The following is a 24,435-nucleotide window of genomic DNA, read 5'->3' as shown; positions in this document are numbered from 1 at the left end:
TAGCTACCACCTGTCACCATACAATGCTATTACAATAACATTGATTATATTCCCTATGCTGTACCTTTTATTTCCAGTGATTTATTCATTCCATACCTGGAATCTGTATCTCCCACTCCCCTTCACCCATTGTACATATCCACATAGTCTCCTCCCCTCTGTTCTCTGTTTTCATAGTGTGATTCTGCTTTTTGTTCTTTTTGTTCTTTTATTTGTTTTTTTCCATTCCACAGATAAGTAAAATTATATGGTATAATATATGGCATACATTATATGGTATAATGCCCTCTGGGTCCATCCATGTTGTCATAAATGGCAAGATCTCATCTTTTTATGGCTGAGTAATATTCTGTCGTGTGTGTGTGTGTGTGTGTGTGTGTGTGTGTACTACATCTTCTTTATCCATTCATGTATCAATGGTCACTTAGGTTGTTTCCATATCTTGGCTATTACAAATAATGCTCAGTAAACATAGGGATGCATATATCTTTTCAAATTAATGTTCTCATTTTCTTTGGGTAAATACCCAGTGGTGGAATTATTGCATCATATGGTATTTCTATTTTTCATTTTTTTAAGGAATCTCTATGCTGTTTTCCACAGTGGCTGCACCAATTTACATTCCCACCAACATGAGGGAATTCCCACCATGCATGAGGGTTTCTTTTTCCTTACATCCTCTCCAACACTTGTTATTTCTTGTCTTTTGGAGGCTAGCCATTCTGGTAGATGTAAAGTGATAGATCATTGTGGTTTTGATTTGTATTTCTCTGATCTTCTTTTCACTTGTCTGTTGGCTATCTGTGTGTATTACTTGGAGAAATGTCTGCTTGCTTCTTCTGCCCATTTTTAATTGGATTTTGGGGTTTTTTTTGGTGATGAGTTGTGTAAGTTCTTTATATATTTTGCATACTAACTCTTCATCATATGTCATTTGAAATAACTTCTCCTATGTAGTACGTTGTCTTTTTGTTTTGTTGATCGTTTCTTTTGCTCTCTTCAGTAAATGGTGCTGGGAAAACTGAAGAGCTAATACAAAAGAATGAAACTGGACCACTTTCAGCCACCATACACAAACATAAAATCAAAATGGATAAACACCTAAATATGTGACTTGAAACCATAAAACTCTTAGAACATAAGCAGTAATTTCTTCGACACTAGTTATAGCAACTTTTTCAAGATACGTCTCCTAAGGGAAAGGAAACAAAAGAAAAATAAACTATTGGACAGCATCAAAACAAAATCTTTTGCACATCAAAGGAAACCATGTTTGGAATTATGTCTTTCTGTAGTTTTATAATGTATATGTTATCATATGTTAGCAGAAATCCTTCAAATTATTCCTTCTATGTCATTTTCTGTCTCCTTGCCTCATGTGATTCCAGATAAATGTAAGTGGTTTGGTTATCTATTACTGTTTAATAAACTTTATGTTTAGCAGCATGAAGGCATGAAACAAATAAATTAATCTCATAAATTTTATTGACTGGGAATTTAGAAAAGTTAAGTAAGGACTGTTCTCTGCTTCATAATGTTTAGGACGTTAGCTGTAATCATTCAAATTGTTGAGGGTGACCCATATGACTGGTGGCTGGGACTAGTGGAATTTGGACTAATTTCTACTCTCATGTCTGTTTTCTAGGCCAGGATAATTGAAGGGCTCAATCCAGAACTCTTATCCAGAGAAACTGCCTGTGGTTTCTCCAGTATGGTGTAATCAGGATCAACCTTCTTACAAAGGCCCCAACAAGTAGTCTTCCCAGCAATACAAGATGGAAGTTGCATGATCTATTAAAACCGATTCTGAGAAATTATATAGCACTGCCTTCACCATACTGTATTTATTTAAACAACTATTTGCCCCCTCCAATTCAGAGAGAGAGGAGTCAAACACAGTTTTTGATGAGTGAAGTGTCAATATTTTTTAAAGAACACAGACCACCCTTTCATAAAAAAACACTCAGCAAATTGGAATTAAAGAGAACTTCTCACCAATAAGGCCATTTTTGAAAAATCCACAGCTAGTCTACGGCCATACCACCCTGAACGCACCCGATCTCGTATGAAAAATCCACAGCTAACATTATATTTAATGATAAAAGATGGAACAGTTTTCCCTAAGATCAGGAACAGAACAAGAATGCCTGTTCTCATTCTTGGTATTCAACATAGTACTGAAATTTCTAGCCATAGCAATTAGCAATACATATAAAAAACTTATTAGAGAGAATGACCATATTAACATATTCATAGTCATATAATAATAAAAATTCAACATAGTTGGAGGGAAAAGAAAGAAACACACAAAACCAATATATTTCTATACACTATTCATAAAAAAATACAAAAAGTAAATTAAAACAATTCCCTTTATAGTAACATTAAAAGAATAACATACTTAAAAACACATTTAAACAAAGTTTGCACAGTGCAAATTGCAAAACATTGACGAAAGAAATGAAAGAACTAATTAAATGGAAATGCATCCTTCGGCCATAGGTTGAAGACGATATTGTTAAGATGGTAATAGTCTCCACAGCACTCTATAGATTCAATGCAAAAGCTATTAAAATTTCAACAACCTTCTTTACAGAACTAGGAACTCAGATCTTAAAATTCATATTGAATTACAAGGGGTGCCAAATAGTCAAAATAATCTTAAAAAAAACCCTGCCTAGTTTGAAACACTCACACAGCCTACAAAGCTATGGTAATTAATACAATGTGGTGCTGGCATAAGGATAGACATATAGATGAATGGAATAGAGCTGAGATTCAAGAAACAAACTCAAGTATATACAGTCAAATATCTGTGGTCATGACAATTCAAAAGAGGAGCAAATAGTTTCTTTAAAAATGGTAACAGATCAACCAGATATCCACATGCAAAAGAATGAAGTTGGACCTTTACCTGACATCACATAAACACACATAAAATGAAAATGAATCAAAGAACTAAATACAAGAACTGTAAATATGAAAATGTTAGAAGAATACAAAGGAGTAAATCTTTGAGACCTTGAATTTGGCAATAGTTACTTAGATATAATACCCAAATACAAGAAATAAGAGAAAAATTGAAATTTGGACTTCATCAAAATTTTAAAAATGCATCAAATGACACTATCAAGAGAGTGAAAAGAGAACCTGTAAAATGGTAAAATAATGTTTGCAAGTCATATAACTGAAAAGGGTCTAGTACCTAGAATATTTAAACAACTCTTGCAACTCAATGACAAAAACACAAGCAACACAATCAGAAAATGGGCAAAGAAGCTGAATAGACATTTCTTTACATAAGATATGTAAATGGCCAACATACCCTTGAAAAGGTGCTCGATAACATTAGTCATTAGTGAAATGCAGATGAAAGGCATGAGATATCACAAGATACACAATGAAAGCTATAATAATAATTTTTTAAAGACAAAATAAGTATTGATGAAGATGGGGAGAAGTGATATCTCTCATATATTTTTGTCTGGAATGTAAAATAGTGCAGGTGTTGTGGAGAACAACTTGGTTGTTTATCTAAAATTCAAACCTAGACTGACCTATGACCCAACAATTCTATTCTTAGATATATACTTAGAAGAACTGAAAACAGGTGTCTGAACAAAAACTTCTATACTAATGTTTTTAATGGTACTTGCTAAAAGGTGGAAGCAACTCAAGTGTTCATCAACTAAAGAATGGGTAAACAACATGTAGTAGAACCATACAATTGAATAATATTCAGCCATAAAAAAATAATGAAGTACTGGCACATGCTACTACATGCATGAGCCTTAAAACATTATGGAAAGTAAACGAAGCCAGATGCAAAGGCCACAGATTGTATGATATCCAGAATAGGAAAAGCCACAGTGACAGAAAGCAAATGGGTTTCCAGGATCTGGAGAAAAAGGAGGAAATGTACAGTGGCTGCTTCATGAGTACACTTTCCTTTTGAAGTGATTGAAATGCTCTGGAACTGGGTTGTGGTGATGGTAACAAAACCTTGTATATGTTCTAAATGTCACTAATGATAGAGTTTATATGTATTTTCTCACAATTAAAAAACATTAGAAATAAAATCATAGTCTACCAGAAGGCCATAATTATTTATATTCCTCCTTCATGTAAACAAACAAACAAACAAACATAAAGAAGTTCCTATCCCATTATACTATCATACTTAGTCTCAAGGTACATGATCTCACTTTCCAAATCAGTTTCAGGTGCAGATGAGACTCTGTGTTTGGTTCACTGAGTATTATTTACCTTTATATAGAGACCTGTGAATTCATACAGAAAGTATCCTGCCCTACACATATCCAACATACAATAGGCAGAGCACAAGCACATAAGACACTCTGATTTAATAAAGGGAAAATGAGAGAGACACAGTAATCACTAGCTCATGGCCCTGGAGAACCTGTTTGCTGATGATCGCTCTGGAAGTGATTCCTTATTGCTCTTGGTTTTGCCCTCTGGGCTCTTGATTCCACCGTCTGAGTCATCCTTCTTTTTAAATAAAACAGCTCATGCTGAAACCTTGGTGATTGTTCTCCACTTCCTTCTTGTCTTTCAAAATTTGGTGGTCCAAAGTCTTCTTTTCCTTTTTACTGTTTTTGTCTTTTTCATCCCAAGCTCATATAAGTTCTTTAAAATTTTGCGGGTTTCTTATGTGTCAATTTAAAAATCTGGTCCATTAAACAAAAGCCACAATTAGAATTCCCTTCAAGATACATCTGGACCTTTTGTGAGGCTTCTTTAGGGGTACTGCCATTAAGATTTTTAGTAGCTTGACAATTGATAAAGAGAGTCTGTGAGGCATGCCCCTAACATCCTGTAAAACCTTTTAATCTGTCAGAAATTCTGTATGAGAAACTAATTTAAGCCACTGAGATCTTAAAGGTTTTACAGTCACACTCTTATGATCTTTGCCTTGGAGCTGTTTCTTATTTTGAGAATGTTTTGCAGTGAGGAGAGGGTGAGAATGGAAATAGACTTGGTTTTAAAAGCCACTAAGTTCTGGCTCCTTCATATTTTAACTTGTCTCTCTCTGTCTAAATTTTATTATACATAGCTAAAAGAAACCACCTGGCACTTTTGGCATTCTGCCTGGAAATCTCTTTGGCCAAATCTATCAGTTTGTTATAAACCTTTTTTTATTTTCCATGTTACTGAATGTAACAGTTTGGTCAAATTTAGATTTCCACATAGAAAATATCCTTTTTACCTAAGCTTTCAATTCTGTCTTCCTCACTTTTCTTCTGCCCTCACCTACAGTCTTCTTAAGACCTATCAATCTCCTGTCTATCACAGTTGTCAAACTAATGACACATATTTTGGGTTTTAATAAAATGGAACCTGATTACTGGGTGGCTCAGTTGGTTAAGTATCCAACTCTTGGTTTTGGCTCAGGTCATTATCTCACGGTTTGCGGGTTTGAGCCCTGTGTCAGGCTCTGCGCTGACAGTGTGAAGCCTGCTTGGGATTCTCTCTCCCCTCTCTCTCTCTGTCTCTATCCTCCTCTGTCTCTCTCTCTCTCTCAAACTAAATAAATAAAAATTTTAAAAAAGATGGAATCTGATTAAAGGTGGCAGATTTTCTTTTGGTTTTCTATTCTTATGTATAAATCACTCTAAAACTTCATAGTATAAAGTCAACAGATCATATATTTTATTATGTTCACAGATTTTATAGGTCAGCAATTCAGAAAAAGCATACTAGTTTTCTCTGTGAAATGTAAAGTCTTAGCTGGGGTAGCTGAAATGGATAAGATTGCTTTAAAGAACTGCAACAGATGGAGTAGGTGACCCTAAGCTAGTTTCTTCACGTTGATATCTGGGACCCAGGCTAGGAAAGTGGATGGATGGGCTCAGTTAACCATACAAGAGTGTATGGATCTAAGCTCTGTAAGTTTCCTTGTGTCTGAGTGTCTTTCCTCTGCCTTGGTCATCAGCCTCTTTCCCTGCTCCTATAATCATTAAACAACCAGTGGGGTAATGATGAGTAAGAAGTTGGGCTCACCTTATTGAACTTCCTTCTTTGCAGGATCTTGGCTTCTCATATCTTTGTTGCTTTATCTGTCTTTCACCAAAATAGTTCATGAGGAGTAGGGCAAAGGAATTACAGACACATCAGACTTAAGTTGTAACACAGATAATGTAGAACCAAAAGAGCAAGGGCAGACTAATGGAATGTGTCATTGAAGAAGATAGCTGATAATAATCTTAACAGCTCAGGTGTTAATCAGGAGCTTAGACTTTTAATTTGGAAAGCAGAAAAGATACAGAGTTTCATTGGAAAGAAAAAGTAAATGACTTTTGCCCCATAGTTCTAGTGAAGGCAGGGAGGTCTTTTAAGAGAACTCTCCAGTGAATATCACAGTCTATGCCAAGAACCCGGGGAGACTACAGTCCCATCCTACTGGAAGCAGGGTAGCTGCATCAATATAAATGCCCATTCTTTGCCTAGGAAAGTGTGGACCCAGAGAGATGTCAGATGATGTTTCCAAAGTCCACCCTCTCAAATACACTTGGAAAGCAAGGTAAGGCTGTGTAGTCTTTGGTTAGGGCTGTGAGAAATAGCATGGGAAATGGGGAATGAGTTCATGCTAACCTAGAATAGGGAGAAGGAAGGAAAGTAAGTACATAATGAAGATAAATACAGGAAATACATAAATACAGGGAAGGGATAAGGAGAATACACAGATAAGCTTTGGCCATTACAAATTGTATACCCATAAACTATCATGGCTACAGACATTCCTATGTGTTCATATATCTCTTTAAATTTATGCAGTTCTGTGCACTGTGGGATATTTAGCAGCACTCCTGGCACCTACGCATTAGACAGTGGTAACACTTCACCCAAATTTTGACAGTCAAAATGTTTCCAGACATTGCCAAGTATACCCTAGGGAGAAAATGACCACTGGTTACAAAACACTGGAATAAAGAATGTTTCTTCCGTTCTTTATCAGTTATAGGACATGAAATAGTGTTTATGTGTATGGTAGGTAGAGGTTGTGGAATATGGTAAAGTAATGAGTAACATGATACAGAACTGAGAAAATGACTGTCTGATATAATTCATTTCAGGACATTAGAAATCATGGTCCTCAAGGGGAGAAGCTGGGGCCCAGTCTCATCACTGAACCTGGCAAAGGTTTGAGGATATGTGAACATATATTGATAGGACAGATCAGCATATACTTATGGAATGAATTAAGTAACTGGTTGGTTAACTGGTTTGGAAATGCAGCTGTTTAAGCACTTAGAAGGGAACCAATTCTTAGGAGGTTAATGCTCCTGGAAAATCAGGGGTGAGAATAAGATGGGCTTCCTTCTTTGGATGTAAAACCATAATAATTCTACAACCTCATGCTGTAGTTCACTTGAGTAACCCAGACAGTTTTCATTTAAAGATAGAACCATTAATCCGGAATCTGGAAGAGATTGCAAAAAGGGCCACAGAGCCCAAGACTTAGATGGCAAACCAGAGTACTCACCCTACAAGGTAGAAAAATTTTGATTCCTGTTCTAAAACAGGATTCCTGTTTTCGATTCCTGTTTTGATTCCTGTTCTAAAATTTTCTACAAGGTAGAAAAATTTTGATTCCTGTTCTAAAAATCATACATGTGTTTCTCTTTACCTAGAATAAACTTCCTATGCTTGTCTGTGAAACACAAAGTTGTCCTTGATCCATTTTACTTCTTTCATGGAATTTCTTTTGTCTTATTCATACCCACAGCATTTGCTGTATTTTTCTACCACAATGCAACATTTTATTCAGATTTCATCTTTTCACTTGTATTTCTCTCACTACACCGTGATGGCATCAGTCAGGTCTTATTCAATTTTTCTATCTAAATTGCTATCTCAATTTATCCATCTTTCTGCCACTTCAAACAGGCCTCACATAGACCACTTTCTTCACTACAGGCTGTGATGCTTTTTCTGTGCATCTATCTCTGATTAGTCCCACTCAAGTATGAACTCTGCCAGTTTCCAACCATCTATCCCAACCATCTATCATTTACACACTGTTTTCAAAATCATTTTATCTCAAGAAGTTAGTCAATAAAGAACTTATCTTTTCCTGATTTTCCTAAAATATTAGTTCAGGATAAGTAGCTCCGACATTCTGCTGCTCAAGCTAGTTCTATATAACGAATCCCTTAATAAATTACTATTATTTAGTCCTTAAAAGGAGATATCCAGGAAGACCTGAAGGAATAGAGGACCGCTTTGTTGGACTCTAATTTCAAGGATGTCCAAAGTAATACTCCCTTTTCCTTGTATAAATAGGAATAGATAGGATTTGAATAGGATAGTGCTCAAAACACTAGAAGCTCTTTAGGTATCCCTGATTAGACTTCCCAAAACAGCTTCTGAAATTAATTTGGAAATTTATGGATTCAGTGTATAATGAGATAATTTCAATTTAAAATATTTTATAAATCCAAGTTTCACTATCACATTAAAAGTTCCTATGCAAATGTCTCTATTTTATTGTTTTTATACATGATCCAAAATATTCTGAATGAAGATGATTTTTGGAAGAGTTAGTTAAGATGGAAATTATGTTACTAATAATCTGGGGCATGCTGTTTGTTGTTATGACTTTCCTGTGACTTATTCATTTAATAAATGTTATTATCTTTTTCTGAGAATTTGTATGTGTGAAGTAGTTTTAGGTGCACGAGTAAAAAAGAAGTAAATTTTTGGCTTCGGTTTCAGAATCAAATAGAGTTATATGCACCGTCAAATAAATATACACATATAGACATGCAAATTTACATATATATATGCATATACATATACATAATACACACACACACACACACACACACACACATTACTGGTCCTCAAATTCCCTAAAAGATAATGGGTTGAATTACATATGAAAAAGCATTTTTCATATAAATTAATGCAGTGTGTGTAACACCATGAGATACAAAGAACAAAAACCTGTATTATTCCTACTCCTCACTTTGATCTACCTAATAGATGGATATTCTTCTCCTCTTTCTTATTAAACCTTTGATGAATGGGAATGATATGGGGAATAGAGAGATTGGCTCTATTCCTGGAGCTATCTGATCTTCAGGTAAGGGTGGCATAAAAATTTTGATAACATTGGGAGAAATGGGAGAAAATGAATATTACAAATTTATTTTGCATTTAACCAGGAGTCAGGAAAGAGATGGAAGTGGAGCAAGAATCACTAATGAGAAGTTGACATCTCACTCTGTTATATGCACTCACCAACAGTGGCAGAGAGAATGTCCATTCTTAATGACACCCAGTTCCATCCTTCTTCGTTCCTCCTCCTGGGTATCCCAGGGCTAGAAGATGTGCATGTCTGGATTGGATTTCCCTTTTTCTTTGTGTATCTTGTTGCACTCTTGGGGAACGCTGCTGTCCTGTTTGTGATCCAGACTGAGCATAGTCTCCATGAGCCCATGTACTACTTCCTAGCCATGTTGGACTCCATCGACCTGGGCTTGTCCACAGCCACCATCCCCAAAATGCTGGGCATCTTCTGGTTCAGCCTCAGGGATATATCTTTTGAAAGCTGCGTTTCCCAGATGTTCTTCATCCACTTCTTCACTGCCATGGAGAGCATTGTGTTGGTGGCCATGGCCTTTGACCGCTATGTTGCCATTTGTAAACCCCTTCGGTACACCATGATCCTCACCAGCAAAATCATCAGCCTCATTGCAGGCATGGCTATTCTGAGGAGCCTGTGCATGGTGGCCCCTCTGGTATTTCTCCTCCTGAGGCTGCCCTTCTGTGGGCACTATATCATCCCTCATACCTACTGTGAACACATGGGCATTGCTCGCCTGGCCTGTGCCAGCATCAAAGTCAACATAATATTTGGTCTTGGGGATATGTCTATTTTATTATTGGATGTGCTCCTTATAATTCTCTCCTATGTCAGGATCCTCTATGCTGTCTTCTGCCTGCCTTCCTGGGAGGCCCGGTTCAAAGCTCTCAACACCTGTGGCTCTCACATTGGTGTTATCTTAGCCTTTTTCACACCAGCATTTTTCTCTTTCTTGACACACCGTTTTGGCCACAACATCCCCCAATATATCCACATCCTCTTAGCCAACCTGTATGTGGTTGTTCCGCCAGCTCTCAATCCTGTAATCTATGGGGTCAGGACCAAGCAGATTAAGGAGCAGGTTTTGAGGATCTTTTTAAAAGACAGTTAACCATTGGTAGTCTTAGAATTACAGTTCATATTTGCTACCTTTGCTCATTAAAAGGGGGTTATTGTCTAAAAAGAAGAGACGTAGCAAAGGTGAATATGAACAGTAATAACATTTCTTTCTCTATAATCCTTTGAGTTTAAAGATAATAAATTTATTGGTGATAATCTTACAATTTGTAATTATTACATCTCTTACAAAGTGCTTATATTTATACTATTTGATAATCAAGGTAGTTCTATAAAGTAGTTGCCATATTCACAAATTTTCAAATGAAAGTTTGATGCTTAGGATTGCTAAAAGATTCATCATCAACTATTTGTGAGAAGTAGATTATTAACTCAGGTAGTTTTAGAATCACCAGAAGAAATATGAAGGCAACAGAGTGGAATTTGTTCAGGGATTTTAGATAATTTTGGTGACAGAATTCTTGAAATAATAACAATGACATTATTTAACTCATTAGGATATACTGTTCTAAATAATCTACTTACATTAACACACCTATTTCTTGTGTGAATTCTATGATGTGGCTACTGTTAATATTTGCATTTTCATGTAAGTAAACTATGGATTAAAAAACTCTCCATAAAAAAATTATGATTGAGATTTTGGCTCCAGATATCTAGAGAAATGGTAGCCATGCATTTAGAAATGAAATAAAGAGAGCAGGGATAATGGTGCATAACAATGAAAGATATATTTATTAAATGAATATTCATTAACTTCTACATGTGCTCAATTATATGTCACTGTTTGGTGATAGACAAATGGAAAGACAGAATCCTATGTCCTGAGAAAACAATGATGGGAGTTAGGCTATTAAGGCAAAAAACATTATGCTATAAGATTACATATTAACTTATATTTGGAAGGCTATTTTTAGAAACTTTGTAATAGTATTCAATAAATATCCCAAATGCTGGGCCAACATATTAAAGTTAGCCACACAAAACTAGAAATGTATTTGACCTTTTTTGAATTTCTAAAAAAATGACATGGAAAATTATTGACCTAGTAAAAAAAAAAACCTAGTTTTTTTGTTTGTTTGTTTTGTTTTGCTTTTTAAGAAGAGGTTATTTGAAACTACATTCAAGAGAGTCTGCCTGAGTTGTGTTCTCTTTTACTTCATTTAAGACCTCTGATTCTTCCTCAGTTTATGAGCATGGAAATTCTACTGCATGACCAGAAAGTGTCATAGAGAAATAAAAAAAATTTAGATACGGCCTTCTAAATCTTGTAGTTAATTCTATGGGGCGCCTGGGTGGCTCAGTCGGTTGAGCGTCTGACTTCGGCCCAGGTCATGATCTCGCGGTCCGTGATTTCGAGCCCTGCGTCGGGCTCTGTGCTGACAGCTCAGAGCCTGGAGAGTGTTTCAGATTCTGTGTCTCCCTGTCTCTATGATCCTCCCCCATTCATGCTCTCTTTCTGTCTCAAAAATAAATAAACCTTAAAAAAATATTTTAAATCCTGTAGTTAATTCTAGCAAAAATACTGTAAATAGGACAGCATAGATATTCAAATATAATATTTGTTAGCAATATTCATATACTACAGTTAAATGTTTTGTATTTAGAAAATCTAAGAGGCTAAGAGAGCACACCAGGGCAATTGAATAAGGAGACATCAGACAAACTAATTGTCAAGCTGATCAGTATATTCAAAGCCTCTGACTCTAAATAAGGTAACAAAGCTTTAGTCATCCAAATTCATAATAGAGGAGCTTATCTGTTGGTACTTTAACAAACAAAAATAATATCACATTCAGACATAAGTAAATGTAAAAATTAGTAACATTATTTACAGCAACTTGGACCTTTGGATGAAATAATCTCAGTAAGAAAAAAAAATGTTCCTGAAGATTTTTGAGGAAGAATATATCACTTGCAAATATGGGTTTTAGTAACACAAGATAAAAATTAAAAATATCTGCTTGGCCCATCTAAGTTAGACATTAATGGTGTTTGGTGATATTTCCAGCTTTCCCATGAACTGTGAGATCCTGACCTGAGCCAGAGTCAAGAGTCAGACGATTAACTGACTGAGCCATCCAGCTTCCCCTATTAAGGTTTTATTTTAATTTCAGTATAGCTACAGTGTTATATTAGTTTCAGGTGTACAATGTAGTGATACAACACTTCCATACATCACCCTGTGCTCATCACAAGTGTACTCTTTAATCCCCATCACATATTTTACAACTCACATCCAGCATAAAATGTCTAAATCAAGGGGGTATTTGGTACCTCATTATTTTAAGGGATAAAGAATATGAAACTAGGGGAGCCTGGGTGGTTCAGTCCATTAAGTGTCCAACTTCAGCTCAGGTCATGATCTCACAGTTCATGAGTTTCAGCCCTGCTTCGGTCTCTGCACTGATGGTGCAGAGTCTGCTTGGGATTTTCTCTCTCTCTGCCCCTCTCCTGCTTGTGTGCTGTGCAGACATACTCTCTCTCTCTCTCTCAAAATAAATAGACATTAAAACGAATAAAACCTTAAAACATAAAAAAATTGCTCTTTAAAAGACACTCTTTAGGGAAGGAGAAAATAAATTACAGAGTAGTAGAAAATATGTACAAAACATATATGTCATGAAAGGCTTGTATCTAGAATATATAAAGAACTCTTAAAACTCAATAATAATAAAACAACTCAGTTTAAAAACTGGACAAATAATCTGAAGAGGCATTTCACCAAAGAAAATTATATGTATGGCAAATAAACCCATTAAAAGATGCTCAGCATCACTGGACTGCAGGGAAATGCACGATAAAACACTATGAGGCAGCATTAGAACCCATTTTGGTGGTTTAAAAAATGTTCAGAATGCCAATTACTGGTGAGCACGTGGGCCATCCAACACTCTTATACATATGGAGTATCAATGCTCTCTAGCCAACAGCCACCAGGAGTATATTTATACTTTTTAAAAAAGGAAGGTTTATTAGCTGTTACAACAAGAGATACCACATGCAGTGGTGCAATGTTAGGGGTCTCAGTAAAAGTGTTTAAGGAAAGATTTGATATTGGATTTGGACTTGATTAGGGGATATTTTTCTGAAGCAGATGCTTTCAGGGAAAGAACTAATTCTATTACTGGATATCAATAACTTTTATATAGAAACTTTTCTATATAAAGTGGAGCATGTCTCCACTCAGTGGAGCTCCACTGAGTGGAGCATGTCTCCACTCAGACATGCTTAAAGAAGGGTTTATGTTTCACTCCATCAACACAAACACAAAGTGACTTTGCCTGATGTTTATACTTAGTGAAACTGTTTATATTAAGTGGACATCATTACGGTCAAGATGTTATTATCAGGTCAGCTATCAGTTGACAGATATTAGAACTGCTATTTTCTTTCTCAGAAGAAAGCCAGTATCTCATGATTCTATACTTATCCAGGCTAAACACAGTACATAATCTTTCTATGATGTCCTCAAATAATTTGTTTCTATTTTACTTTGCAGTTTTTATTGTGCCACCTTCTAAGCCTCGTCTAAAGGAAATTGAGTTAGAAAGTCTAGAAAACTCATTAGTTCCCTGCTTAAAGTTGGCTCCATACATCTTAAGAAATTAGTTATTTGTGGGGCCCATGGGTGATTCAGTCAGTTAAACGTTTGACTCTTGATTTCAGGTCAGGTCATGATCTCATGGTTCATGGGTTCAGGCCCCACGTTGGGCTCTGTGCTGACAGTGCAGAGCCTTTTTAGGATTGTCTCTCTCTCCTGCTCTCTCTGCCCCTCCCTCACTCATGCTCTGTCTCTCTCTATCTAAAAATAAATAAATAAACTTAAAAAAACTTAGTTATTTGCATATTTATACATAGTTAGTATTAACTATGCAACCAGAGTATAAGTTTCTTGGGGGAAAGATCTACATATACAAAACATTACTGACTACATACTTAATTTTAAATGAGTGCTTGCTTAATGGCTAACCTGACTTCTAGATCAAGTAAATGATATTTGCTGGAAAAGAGTGACACAATCATTAGGGGGTAGAACAGTTGTGGGTAATGAAAGGGAGAAATTACAGACTGACTCTTGGGGGATTGATGGTGAAAGATTAGAAAGAGTGGGTTGGTAGTAAATGAGAAATGTTTTCAAGCTGGGAAGTTAAAGGGAGAAACTTGAATGTCCCAAGGGATTCCTGTGCCCTGTGCTTTTTTTCTGCCCATAAACCTGTGATGAGAACTTGTGAATTCATTATCTTTCATATTCTCATCCCATGTGGGCCCAGAAGAGCAGCTACTCCCCATCAGGAAGAGGATTTTCAATCTCAGTATAAACTTTTCTCCTTGAACTACAGTTGTGATGCTGAGACACACTTGGAACAATTATTGGTCAAGATTGTAGCTTCTTCCAATACTGGCTGTCCCTGAGGCTGGTGAGTTGGGTACAGGTTTGGCTGCTATATGTACTTAAAGATTTGGTTGGGAAGGTTTGAACTCAGGTCTATTAATTTAATCCCCTCACTAAATTGGCAATTCATATTTATATATGATACGAATCTTAATTTGGAGGACATATTTTACATATTTCACCTAAAATTTCTAATTGGTAGAATTTCAGGTACTTTTGCATATTTTAGTATTTTATCATTTTTTCATAACAAGCATACCCACTTTAATAATAAGGAAAATAGAAAACTAAGCAGTCAAATAACTTATTTTGTTGAGGTATTATTGCACTTCTCTTCTATTTTCTCTTTCTCACTCTCTGTTCTGTCTTGCTTCATTTCCCTCTCCCTCTCCCCCTTGCTCTGTTCTCTTTCCTCCTCTCTTTGTCTCTCTTCCTCTTCCTCCCATTTCTAACTCTCTTTTAGCCCAATTCTACTTAATTTTATCATGTGATTGCTTATTTCATAATTTCTTTTGTATTTAATATCAAAAAAATTTGACACTCTCAATTTTTTCCCAAATCAGATCAATACATTTTCTATTTTTATTTCATTGTCACTAATGGTGAAGAATACCAATTGTTTAATACCTTCAGCTTCTGAAGAGCATGTATCTTCTTAAAAGTATGCAATGAATTTTTTTATTCTGATTTATGCATTCTATACAATACATGTTTACAGACATATTCACTCTTGCTTTAGTCTTCCCTTTTATCAAGCAGTTTTAGCATTACATATATAACCTGTAGGTAAAAAATGCAGAACAATTGAAAGAAACAATAGGTTTATTTAAAGACATCACTTTCCTCTTGACAGAACTCACTCAGTCATCATTAGTGACTTTTCCAGCCTATCTTTTACTATTTTCCTAATACTAGGGCCTCATTTGATAAAAGTATGATACTCTTTCCCTCCACCACATCATGAACATGTCTGCATTTATTTAGCTCTCCACCTGTATATTTGGTATGGCTTGGGAGCGTGGATCTCATGGGGGTTGATATGAATCTGGCATTTGGCAGTGACTCCTGAACTAGTCCTGCTCAGTGGTGTGCAAAGGAACAATTCCGATCTCAGAGGAGGCTCCCCCTTTACCCAGCGCTGCAGAATACCTGATAGAACATGTTGCTGATTTCAATACAGTTCTTGAACTTTGTTGTTCATTCTATGCACGGATAAAAATCTAGATAGAAAGCATAAGCATCTCCTGGAGGTGACATGCAGAATGAGGCTCTTTTTCAGCAATTACTTTTCTACCTCCTGTCCTAATCTATTTGTCTTATATGAGCCTTCCTGAGTTCCCTTGCAAGTCTAAGGCACTGATTACAGATTTTACAAGTCTCTGACCTCATCCTTTTGGACTTGGAACATTCTAGTTGTTTAGGCACTCTAGTATAAATGGCGCTTTTATGTGAAAACAAGTTGACATTGTAAAAGACCAAATAACTCAGATTTTGGAAAATGTACCACTATGAAACTATTTTTTGGATATTTTGTTAATGCCATAGAAGAGTACAATAGTCAAAAGTTTCCATGAGAAGAATAAGATACAAATAAAATTCTATTGCCTATTTCTGATTGTCATCCCCTGCCAAGCTTTCCCTGTAGCTTCTGCTTTGTATTCTTCCTTTGTTACGCCAGAGACCCATTAATTGACCCCTAGTCAGGAAAGCCTCTGATCAAAGAGTTATCTTTCTTATATATATTCAGAGTATCCTCTTATGAGGATCGTGGTTTTGCTTCTCATTTCTCTATCCTTAACTGCTGGATACACTATTTGATTTCTGTTCCCATCCTTCTAACCTAAGGACTTTTGACCAAGAGTTAAAATTAACAATTACCCACCTACCCAGTCTTTCATTCACAAATGTTTTGAGTGGCAGCTATCTGCCAGATGTTGTGCTAGAAACATAATGATGAACAAAACTTCCTGGCCTCTTCTGCAACTCTTCATGAAGCTTACAATTAAATGGGGACTCAGACATTGCTTAGGTAGACACAGAGAGCTGTGTAGTAGACTAAGGTCTTAGGAGAGAGTATTATAAGCCAGTCCACTGAATTCAGTGAAGGCCTTTTTGAAAGTGGGTAACTAAGGTAAGATGTAGAGAACTGATAAGAGGATGATGCAGGTTCCTCCTCCCTTTTCCTCACAGCTGTCTTGAGGATCTCTCCTACAGCATATTTCCACCTTTACAGATTTCATGTTCCTCTCTTTTCTCTCACAGAATCATTTCTCTTTTATTCTCAAAAATCTACTTTGATTGTCTGTAATCCCAAGTACATAGTATATTGTGCAACATCCTAACTTCCTTGGCTTGTAAGAAGAGGTCCTTTCTCATATAAACACTATTTCATCCTCTTCAAAGGGTTATTCTTTATGGATTATAATTGAGAGACACTCATCTTTGGTTCCCAGTTCTTTAGAGTTGTAATTTATAGCAATTATATTAGTAAAATACGCAAGAGATGTAGAGAATGAAGAAGAGGAAATTAGGAACAAACCTAGGGGTGCTGATTATGAGGGCAAAGTAGCTCAAGAAACTGAATAAAGGGCTAAACCCTTGAGACTATACGAAAATTCCATAAATACATGCATTTGGGCAGAAACCTATGAATACCAGATCTAAGAGCTGGTGACTGCAACCAAGCAGTCATTTTGAGGATGGAGACATGCTTCTGTGATCCAGACATAAAAGACATTCATTGATTCAGGAGCTAGAATCTGTCCTGTTTTTTCTGTGTGGCTGATGTGAGTAACAAGTGGTGTAATTTGTGTGAAATTTCTTTGTGAAACTGAAATAAATAATATTGAATGCTTATATAATACTATTATTTCTGAAATTGTTCTCTCCCTTCTAATAGCAATAATAATAATAATAATAATGAATTCCCATTTAGGGACAAAGTTGGAAATAGTATGGATTCTTTACAAATAAAGTGAATCCAACTTGTCTGCTATGAGGAATAAGGGAAATAAATGGGGAGCCTGAATGGTTCAGTCAATGCTTTAAGCTTCAGCCAATCTTTCTATAAACGGTGGTTTTATATATAAGATTAATCAATTTACACTGAATTGTGTGAACTCGATGGCTTCCTAAAGCAAGGTCTTTATTTCAAAAACTAAAGAAAATGTCCTCATCCATTGATAACAAAAGTAACACAAATTTAGAAAAAAAATATGCTTATATTTTGATGAAAGTTATTTATAAACAAGTTGAGGAAGAAACATAGGCCACATTAAGTAGCAGAAATAAAAGTTCATTGGCTGTAGGGGCGCCTGGGTGGCTCAGTCAGTTAAGCGTATGACTTCGGTTCAGGTCATGATCTCACAGTTCATGGGTTCGAGCCCGCATCAGGCTCTGTGCTGACAGTTCAGAGCCTGGAGGCTGCTTCGGATTCTGAGTCTCCCGCTCTCTCTACCCCCGCTCGTGCTCTGTCTCCCTCTCACTCAAAAATAAATAAACATTAAAAGGTATTTAAAAAAAGTTCAATGGTTGTAAGTGGAAATGCACAGAGGAGTATATTGTTCTAGTTAAACATGTGATCTATAACTTTATTCTTCCTGTTATTATTTTACTGAACTATAGTTGATATACAATGTTACATTAGTTTCATGTGTACAACATAGTGATTTGACAAGTTTATACATTATGCTATGTTCACCAAAGCTATAGCTACCATCTGCCACCACAGTTATATACCCACAATTATATTCCCTATGCTATACCTTTTATCCCCTAGAAGACTGTATCTCCCCCTTCCCTTCACCTATCTTGTCCATCCTCCCATAATCCTGTCCTCTGGCAACCATCAGTTTGTTCTCTGTACTTATGGGTCTGTTTCTGGTTTTTGTTTGTTTTTAAACAAATGATCTTAAAGGATGCTTCTGAAATCTACAGTATTGTCAGTGCTCACGGACTGTGATCATTTATCTGTGGGATATCAGTGTATACAGATCTTCTCCCAATGTATAATTAAATATTTTTAGTAGTTAGAGGCTAATATAGACTCATATCAACTAGCTTAGTCAATGTTCTCACTAAAATTAATTTAGATAATCACATCCAATATCTAAATATCCATTCATTTCTTAAGGAATATTCTCCTTCATTTGTAATATGTATGTATCAATGAAAGTAAAAGAGAGGAAAAGATAGGGAAAACATGATGTTTCTTCTGTATTCCTAGAGAAAATATAGTATTGACGTCTCGTTTGTTCTTATTCAATATTAGCAGTTTTGATGAGTTGAGGAGCCGTATATAAGATGAAGAGAGTGTGACTATCAGAAGCCTTTGCCAGTATGTCTCTAGCCAATACCTCATGTTTTCACCCCTCATCTTTCCTGCTGTTGGGAATCCCAGGACTGGAAAATATGCAGCTCTGGCTTGGTGTCCCATTTGGTACAGTCTATCTGATTGCCCTCCTGGGGAATGGCATCATCCTCTTTGTGATCCAGACTGAGCACAGCCTTCACCATCCCATGTTCTACTTATTGGCCATGTTGGCTCTCACTGACCTGGGCCTCTCCACTGCAACTATTCCCAAAATGCTGAGCATATTCTGGTTTGGTCTCAATGAGATTGACTTTGGGGGATGCTTAGCTCAAATGTTCTTCATACACCTGTTTACAGGTTTCGAAACATTCATGCTTGTTGCCATGGCTTTTGATCGCTACGTTGCCATTTGCCACACTCTTCGATACAACACAATCCTTACCAACAGAACTATTTGTATTATTGCTGGAGTAGGAATGTTGAAAAATTTTGTTTTGGTGTTTCCACTTGTGTTTCTCCTTCTAAGGCTTTCATTCTGTGGACATAATATTATACCCCATACCTACTGTGAGCACATGGGCATTGCCTGTCTGGTCTGTGTCAGCATAAAGGTCAATATATTATTTGGATTAATTCTTATCTCTATGATACTTCTGGATGTTATTTTGATTGCTATCTCCTATGTGAAGATTCTATGTACTGTCTTCAGACTCCCATCCTGGGAGGCCAGGCTCAAAGCTCTTAATACCTGTGGTTCCCATGTATGTGTCATCTTAGCTTTTTTCACTCCAGCATTTTTCTCTTTTATGACTCATCGATTTGGCCACAATATTCCACGTTATATCCACATCCTCCTGGCAAATTTATATGTGATAATCCCACCTGCTCTTAACCCCATTATTTATGGGGTGAGAACTAAGCAGATCCGAGAATGGGTGGTGATGATCTTCCTTTTTAAGGAAGTTTGACTCTAAACTCTTGTCTTGGAAAGAGTCTTCAAAATGTTTTCCTTAAAAGAGGGAAGGGTTGTTAAGCTTCTATAGAGCAAATGCTTTACAGAATATGATGTTAAACATAATGTTTCCTCACTTATGTGCAGTATCAAATTAAAGATGAGTTTACATAGCAGATAGTTGTTCCTAGACTAACTATAAACATTATTGTTAAATAAATAGGGGTCACTTATTTCTGTAACGCATTAACATCAGGATTTGGGGATAAAGTCTTAGCGCAACTCAAGTACTATTTTTTTTTTTCACGTAATATTGTTTAGTCTCTTTACAGAATTCACTGGTTATGGTGGAGGAATGTTGAGCTGCCAAGCACAGTCATGGTTGTAATGGGACTGACTAAACATGCTATAGGGTATGGGCTCCTGGAACAACAATCAAAGAAATCAAATACTGATTTTATTTCTCCCATGGTACAGTTGGCTTCCTTAATCATGTAACCGCAGGGAAGAAAATAATCAACAAAACACCATAGACATCAATGTAATACTCCATTTTTATAAGTTTTGAAATAGCAACTGCAGCAACTACATAGAGTCAAATATTTGAAAGGACTCGTGGGACTTCACAGGGTATACTCATTTTAGGCTTTAAGTAAGGTCAAGGTAAAATATAGCAGGAAAAAGAAACAGAACAGGTAAATGTAGAAAGATAAAAAAAAAAGTGAGGCACAACTCCTAGGGCCTTTCCTAGGTTGTACAGAATGAACTTCATCTTTGTTGTGAATGATTAAAAATATGGAAAAACACTTTTGCTTCACCTAAGCCAACTCACAAGTTAATGAGAATTTTTTAAATCTTACTAGTTGCATATATGTTGGCCTTACCCAATCAGTTAAAGGCTTGCATAGAACAAAGACTGACCTTCATAGAGCAAGAGAGATTCTGCCAGTTGCTGAGTATATCTATTCACATTATGCATTCTGGAACTAGAGAAAGAACCACAATAGTGGTTTTGGAGACCCATTGATCACCTGACCTACAAAGTCCTTACTATGACTGTAAGGACTCCATAAAAATAAGAAATATGTATATTTGTTTTCAAAAGGAGTATACTTATTGTGATGAGCACTGGGTGTTGTATGGAAGAGTTGAATCACTATATTATATACCTGACACTAATATTACACTGTATGTTAACTAACTGGAATTTAAATAAAAACTTTAAAAAAAGACAAAATACACTACTGAGAAAGTGCAAAATGCAAGTCCAGACGGAGAGAAAATACTTGCAACACATAGACAATGGTTTGTATGTAGACTATATGAAGAACTTTTACAGTCAATAATAAAAAGGTAAAAACCCAATTAAAAAAAAAGGAAAGTAAAATTATAATGGATATTTCACACACAAAAAAAATATGTGAATGGTCGGTAAGCACGTGAAATACGCTAATCTTACTGGTCATTAGGTAAATACAAATTGAAACCACATGGGATACCATTATAATAAAACTGCTGAAGTTCAAAAGACTGTCCATACCCAATGTGCTATAACTGGAACTCTCATACACTTCTATCTAGGTGGGTACAAAATGGAAGAAAGACTTTGGAAACAGTTTTATAGTTTTAAAAATAACATTTAACATACACTTATCCTATGAACCAACAAGTATACGCCTAAGTATTTATCCCTTACTTGTTCATACAAAGACTTGTACATGGATAGTCATAGCAGCTTTATTTTAATAGCTCTAAACTGAAAACAACCTGATGAATCTACATGATCTTAATTTTTTAACACAATCACATAAAGGAAATAAAAACTTTTGATTTATACCTCATACATTATACTACTTGTGTACCTGAGACAACTAGTCAAACATATTTCAGTTAAGCAAGAAATAAACCAAAAATAGGAACACAAAATGGTGCAAAATTAGTGAGCACTAACTAAAACAAATTTTTACTAATTCCATTTAAGTAAATATAGCCATTATAAATATTTCTAGACTATTGGATATAATTCATAAAATATTCCAATACTGAATGTTGAATATATAAGCTAAAAATATTTAAATATAAATTTATTCACTGAACATGCATAGAGGGTTTACATTTACTGTGTGAATATGTACTCTGGTAGGTATTTGGAGAGCTCTGCTGCAATGCCCTAGTCTAGGTCATTAATATAATCTTTATATGCTTACTAGTTGTGCCTGGAAACTGGACTTTTACCATGCTTATTTGCTTGGTGGTTACCTTTGTGTAGTACTATCTAAAAAAATTTTTTTAAAAAACCTGAAGAAGTAAAATTAGAACTTTTCTTACTCAATTAGAAGAAAGAGAAGCCATTATTAATATTTTTAAGTGTGTATTATATCTTGTAAATTTTTAAAATGATAATACAAGTACCATATTTTCAATATAATTTATTTTTAGAGAAGTTTTAGATTCATGGAAAAATTGAGTAGAAGGTATGAATATTTTTCTTATACCCTCTGCCTACACACATGCTTAGCCTCCCGCATTGTCAACATCACTCATTTGTTATCATTGATGAACCTGCACTGACTCATCATTATCACCTAGAGTCCATAGTTTACATTAGGGTTCACTCACAGTGCTGTACTCTTTATGGGTTTGGACATATGTATAATGGCATGCACCTATCATTGCAAAATCATACAGAATAGTTTCATGTCCTAAAAATCTTCTGTGTTCCTGTGCTATTCCCCTCTTCCCCACCCCCAGCTCATGACAATCACTGATCTTTTTGCTGTCTCCATAGTTTTGCCTTTTCCAGGATGTTATACATTTGGAATCATAGTATGTAGGCTTTTCAGGTTGGCTTCTCTCACTTAGTAATATGCATTTAATTTTCTTCCATGTCTTTTAATGGCCTAACAACTCATTTCTTTTTATCACTGAATAATATTCCATTGTCTAGATGTGCCACAGTTTATTTATCCATTCATCCATTGAAGGATATCCTGGTTGCTTCCAAGTTTTGGCAATTATGAGTAAAGCTGCTATAAACATCCGTATGGAAGTTTTTATGTGGACATAAGTTTTTAACTCTTTGGGTAAGTATTAAGAAGTGAAATTGCTGGATCACATGGTGAATCTGTTTAGTTTTGTAAGAAACTTCCAAATTCTTCCAAACTGAGTGTATCATTTTATATTCCTACCAACAGTGTATGAGAGTTCTTGTTGCTCCACATCCTTGCCAGTATTTGGTTTTGTTCATATTCTGGATTTTGACATTCTGACAGGTATTTCATTGTCCTTTTAATTTGTATTTCCCTGATGACATGTGATGTGGAATATACTACATAGGCTTATTTGCCATCCTCATGTCTTTTTTGGTCAAGTGCCTGTTCAGGTCTTTTGCCCAGTTTTTGATTGGGTTGTTTCTTTTCTTATTGTTGAGTGTTAAGAGTTTTTGTATATTTCAGATAACAGTCCTTTATCAGATGTTTCTTTTGCAAATATTTGTCCCAGTCTGTTGCTTGCCTTCTCATTCTCTTCACATTGTCTTTTGCAAAACAAAAGTTTTTAATTTTAACAAACTCCAGCCTTATTGATTCTCCATTTGATGTTGATTCTAAAAAGTCATCACCAAACCCATGGTCAGCTAGGTTTTCTCCTATATTATCATCTAGGAGTTTTATAGTTTTGTGTTTTACATTTAAGTCTGTGATCCATTTTGAGTTAATTTTCGTAGGATGTGTAAGGTCTGTGTGTATATGATGATGAGGAGTTTGCATGTGGAAGAATCATTTTTACAAATACTCACCAAATTGTATAAATACCTCAAAGACTTTTGTTTCTCTTGTTCCTCCTCCCAGAGACCAGCTTTCATGCTAGTTTTATTTTATTTATAGCTATTCAAGCATGTTTCTTTGTCCTCCACAACTATTTATAATTACATGTTATTGACATATGACATACTGTTAAAATTTTCTCAGTATTCAGTCTTCTAAGTTATGTCTAGCCTTTGCTAATAAAAATTATAGAATAAAAAAATAATTCATGGTCAAAGAGGTTAATTTTATATCATTAAGTGGATATTTAAGAGTCACTGGTATAAGAATTTCAGGACCTAGCACAGAATCTGCTCTATAAAATGCACTCCACAAGGGTACAGCAATTAAATGCTCAGTTCCTGGACACTTCTTGACATATTTAACACTGGCATTTAAATGGATGGATAGGTGGATAAAGTGTTGAATGGTAGTATAAAAAATATGTGGTACAGATTATTATAAAGGAAAATTTGGCTGCATTATGAAATCTAAAGTAAGTTCCAAGGGAAGCTTGAGAAATCTCAAATATATTATGGGTAGGAGGGCAGGGACCATTTGACTGATTCCCTGCAGTCTGGTAACTTAGGGATGGGGTTGGCCTCTTGCACAGTTCCATAAAAATTGGATACAGCTAAATGCAAACAGATGAAGGCAACTGGTTTTGGTAAAATGATGAAGTGGTGAACCAAGCCTCTAACATGCTATATCAGATAAATTTCAAGCAGTGTTTGGACCTTAGAGCAGGACCAGATGAAGTTCCTTCAATGCTGAAACTGTGGAACA

At 35.7% G+C, this 24,435-nt stretch overlaps 2 protein-coding genes across 2 annotated transcripts; both read left to right on the top strand.

Moving 5' to 3' along the window:
- The first annotated feature begins 9,269 nt into the window (after nt 1-9,269).
- LOC115525627 (olfactory receptor 52E8) lies at nt 9,270-10,220 on the top strand. The gene has a single exon (XM_030332879.1). It carries the CDS (start codon nt 9,282-9,284, stop codon nt 10,218-10,220), a length of 939 nt encoding a protein of 312 aa, XP_030188739.1. The 5' UTR covers nt 9,270-9,281.
- Nucleotides 10,221-18,920: 8,700 nt separating this feature from the next.
- On the top strand, nt 18,921-19,862 carry LOC115525738 (olfactory receptor 52E8-like). The gene has a single exon (XM_030333090.1). The coding sequence runs from the start codon at nt 18,921-18,923 to the stop codon at nt 19,860-19,862; it is 942 nt and encodes a 313-aa protein (XP_030188950.1).
- The last annotated feature ends 4,573 nt before the right edge of the window (nt 19,863-24,435 follow it).

The sequence above is a fragment of the Lynx canadensis genome, chromosome D1 (genome assembly GCF_007474595.2).
Source record: "Lynx canadensis isolate LIC74 chromosome D1, mLynCan4.pri.v2, whole genome shotgun sequence".
Lineage (NCBI taxonomy): Eukaryota > Metazoa > Chordata > Mammalia > Carnivora > Felidae > Lynx > Lynx canadensis.
Note: the sequence above shows the minus strand (reverse complement) of the source record. Positions and strands in the feature narration are given on the sequence as shown.

Excerpts from the sequence above, each read along its gene's own strand:
- LOC115525627 (XM_030332879.1), top strand. The coding sequence starts at position 9,282 with ATGTCCATTCTTAATGACACCCAGTTCCATCCTTCTTCGTTCCTCCTC.
- LOC115525738 (XM_030333090.1), top strand. The coding sequence starts at position 18,921 with ATGTCTCTAGCCAATACCTCATGTTTTCACCCCTCATCTTTCCTGCTG.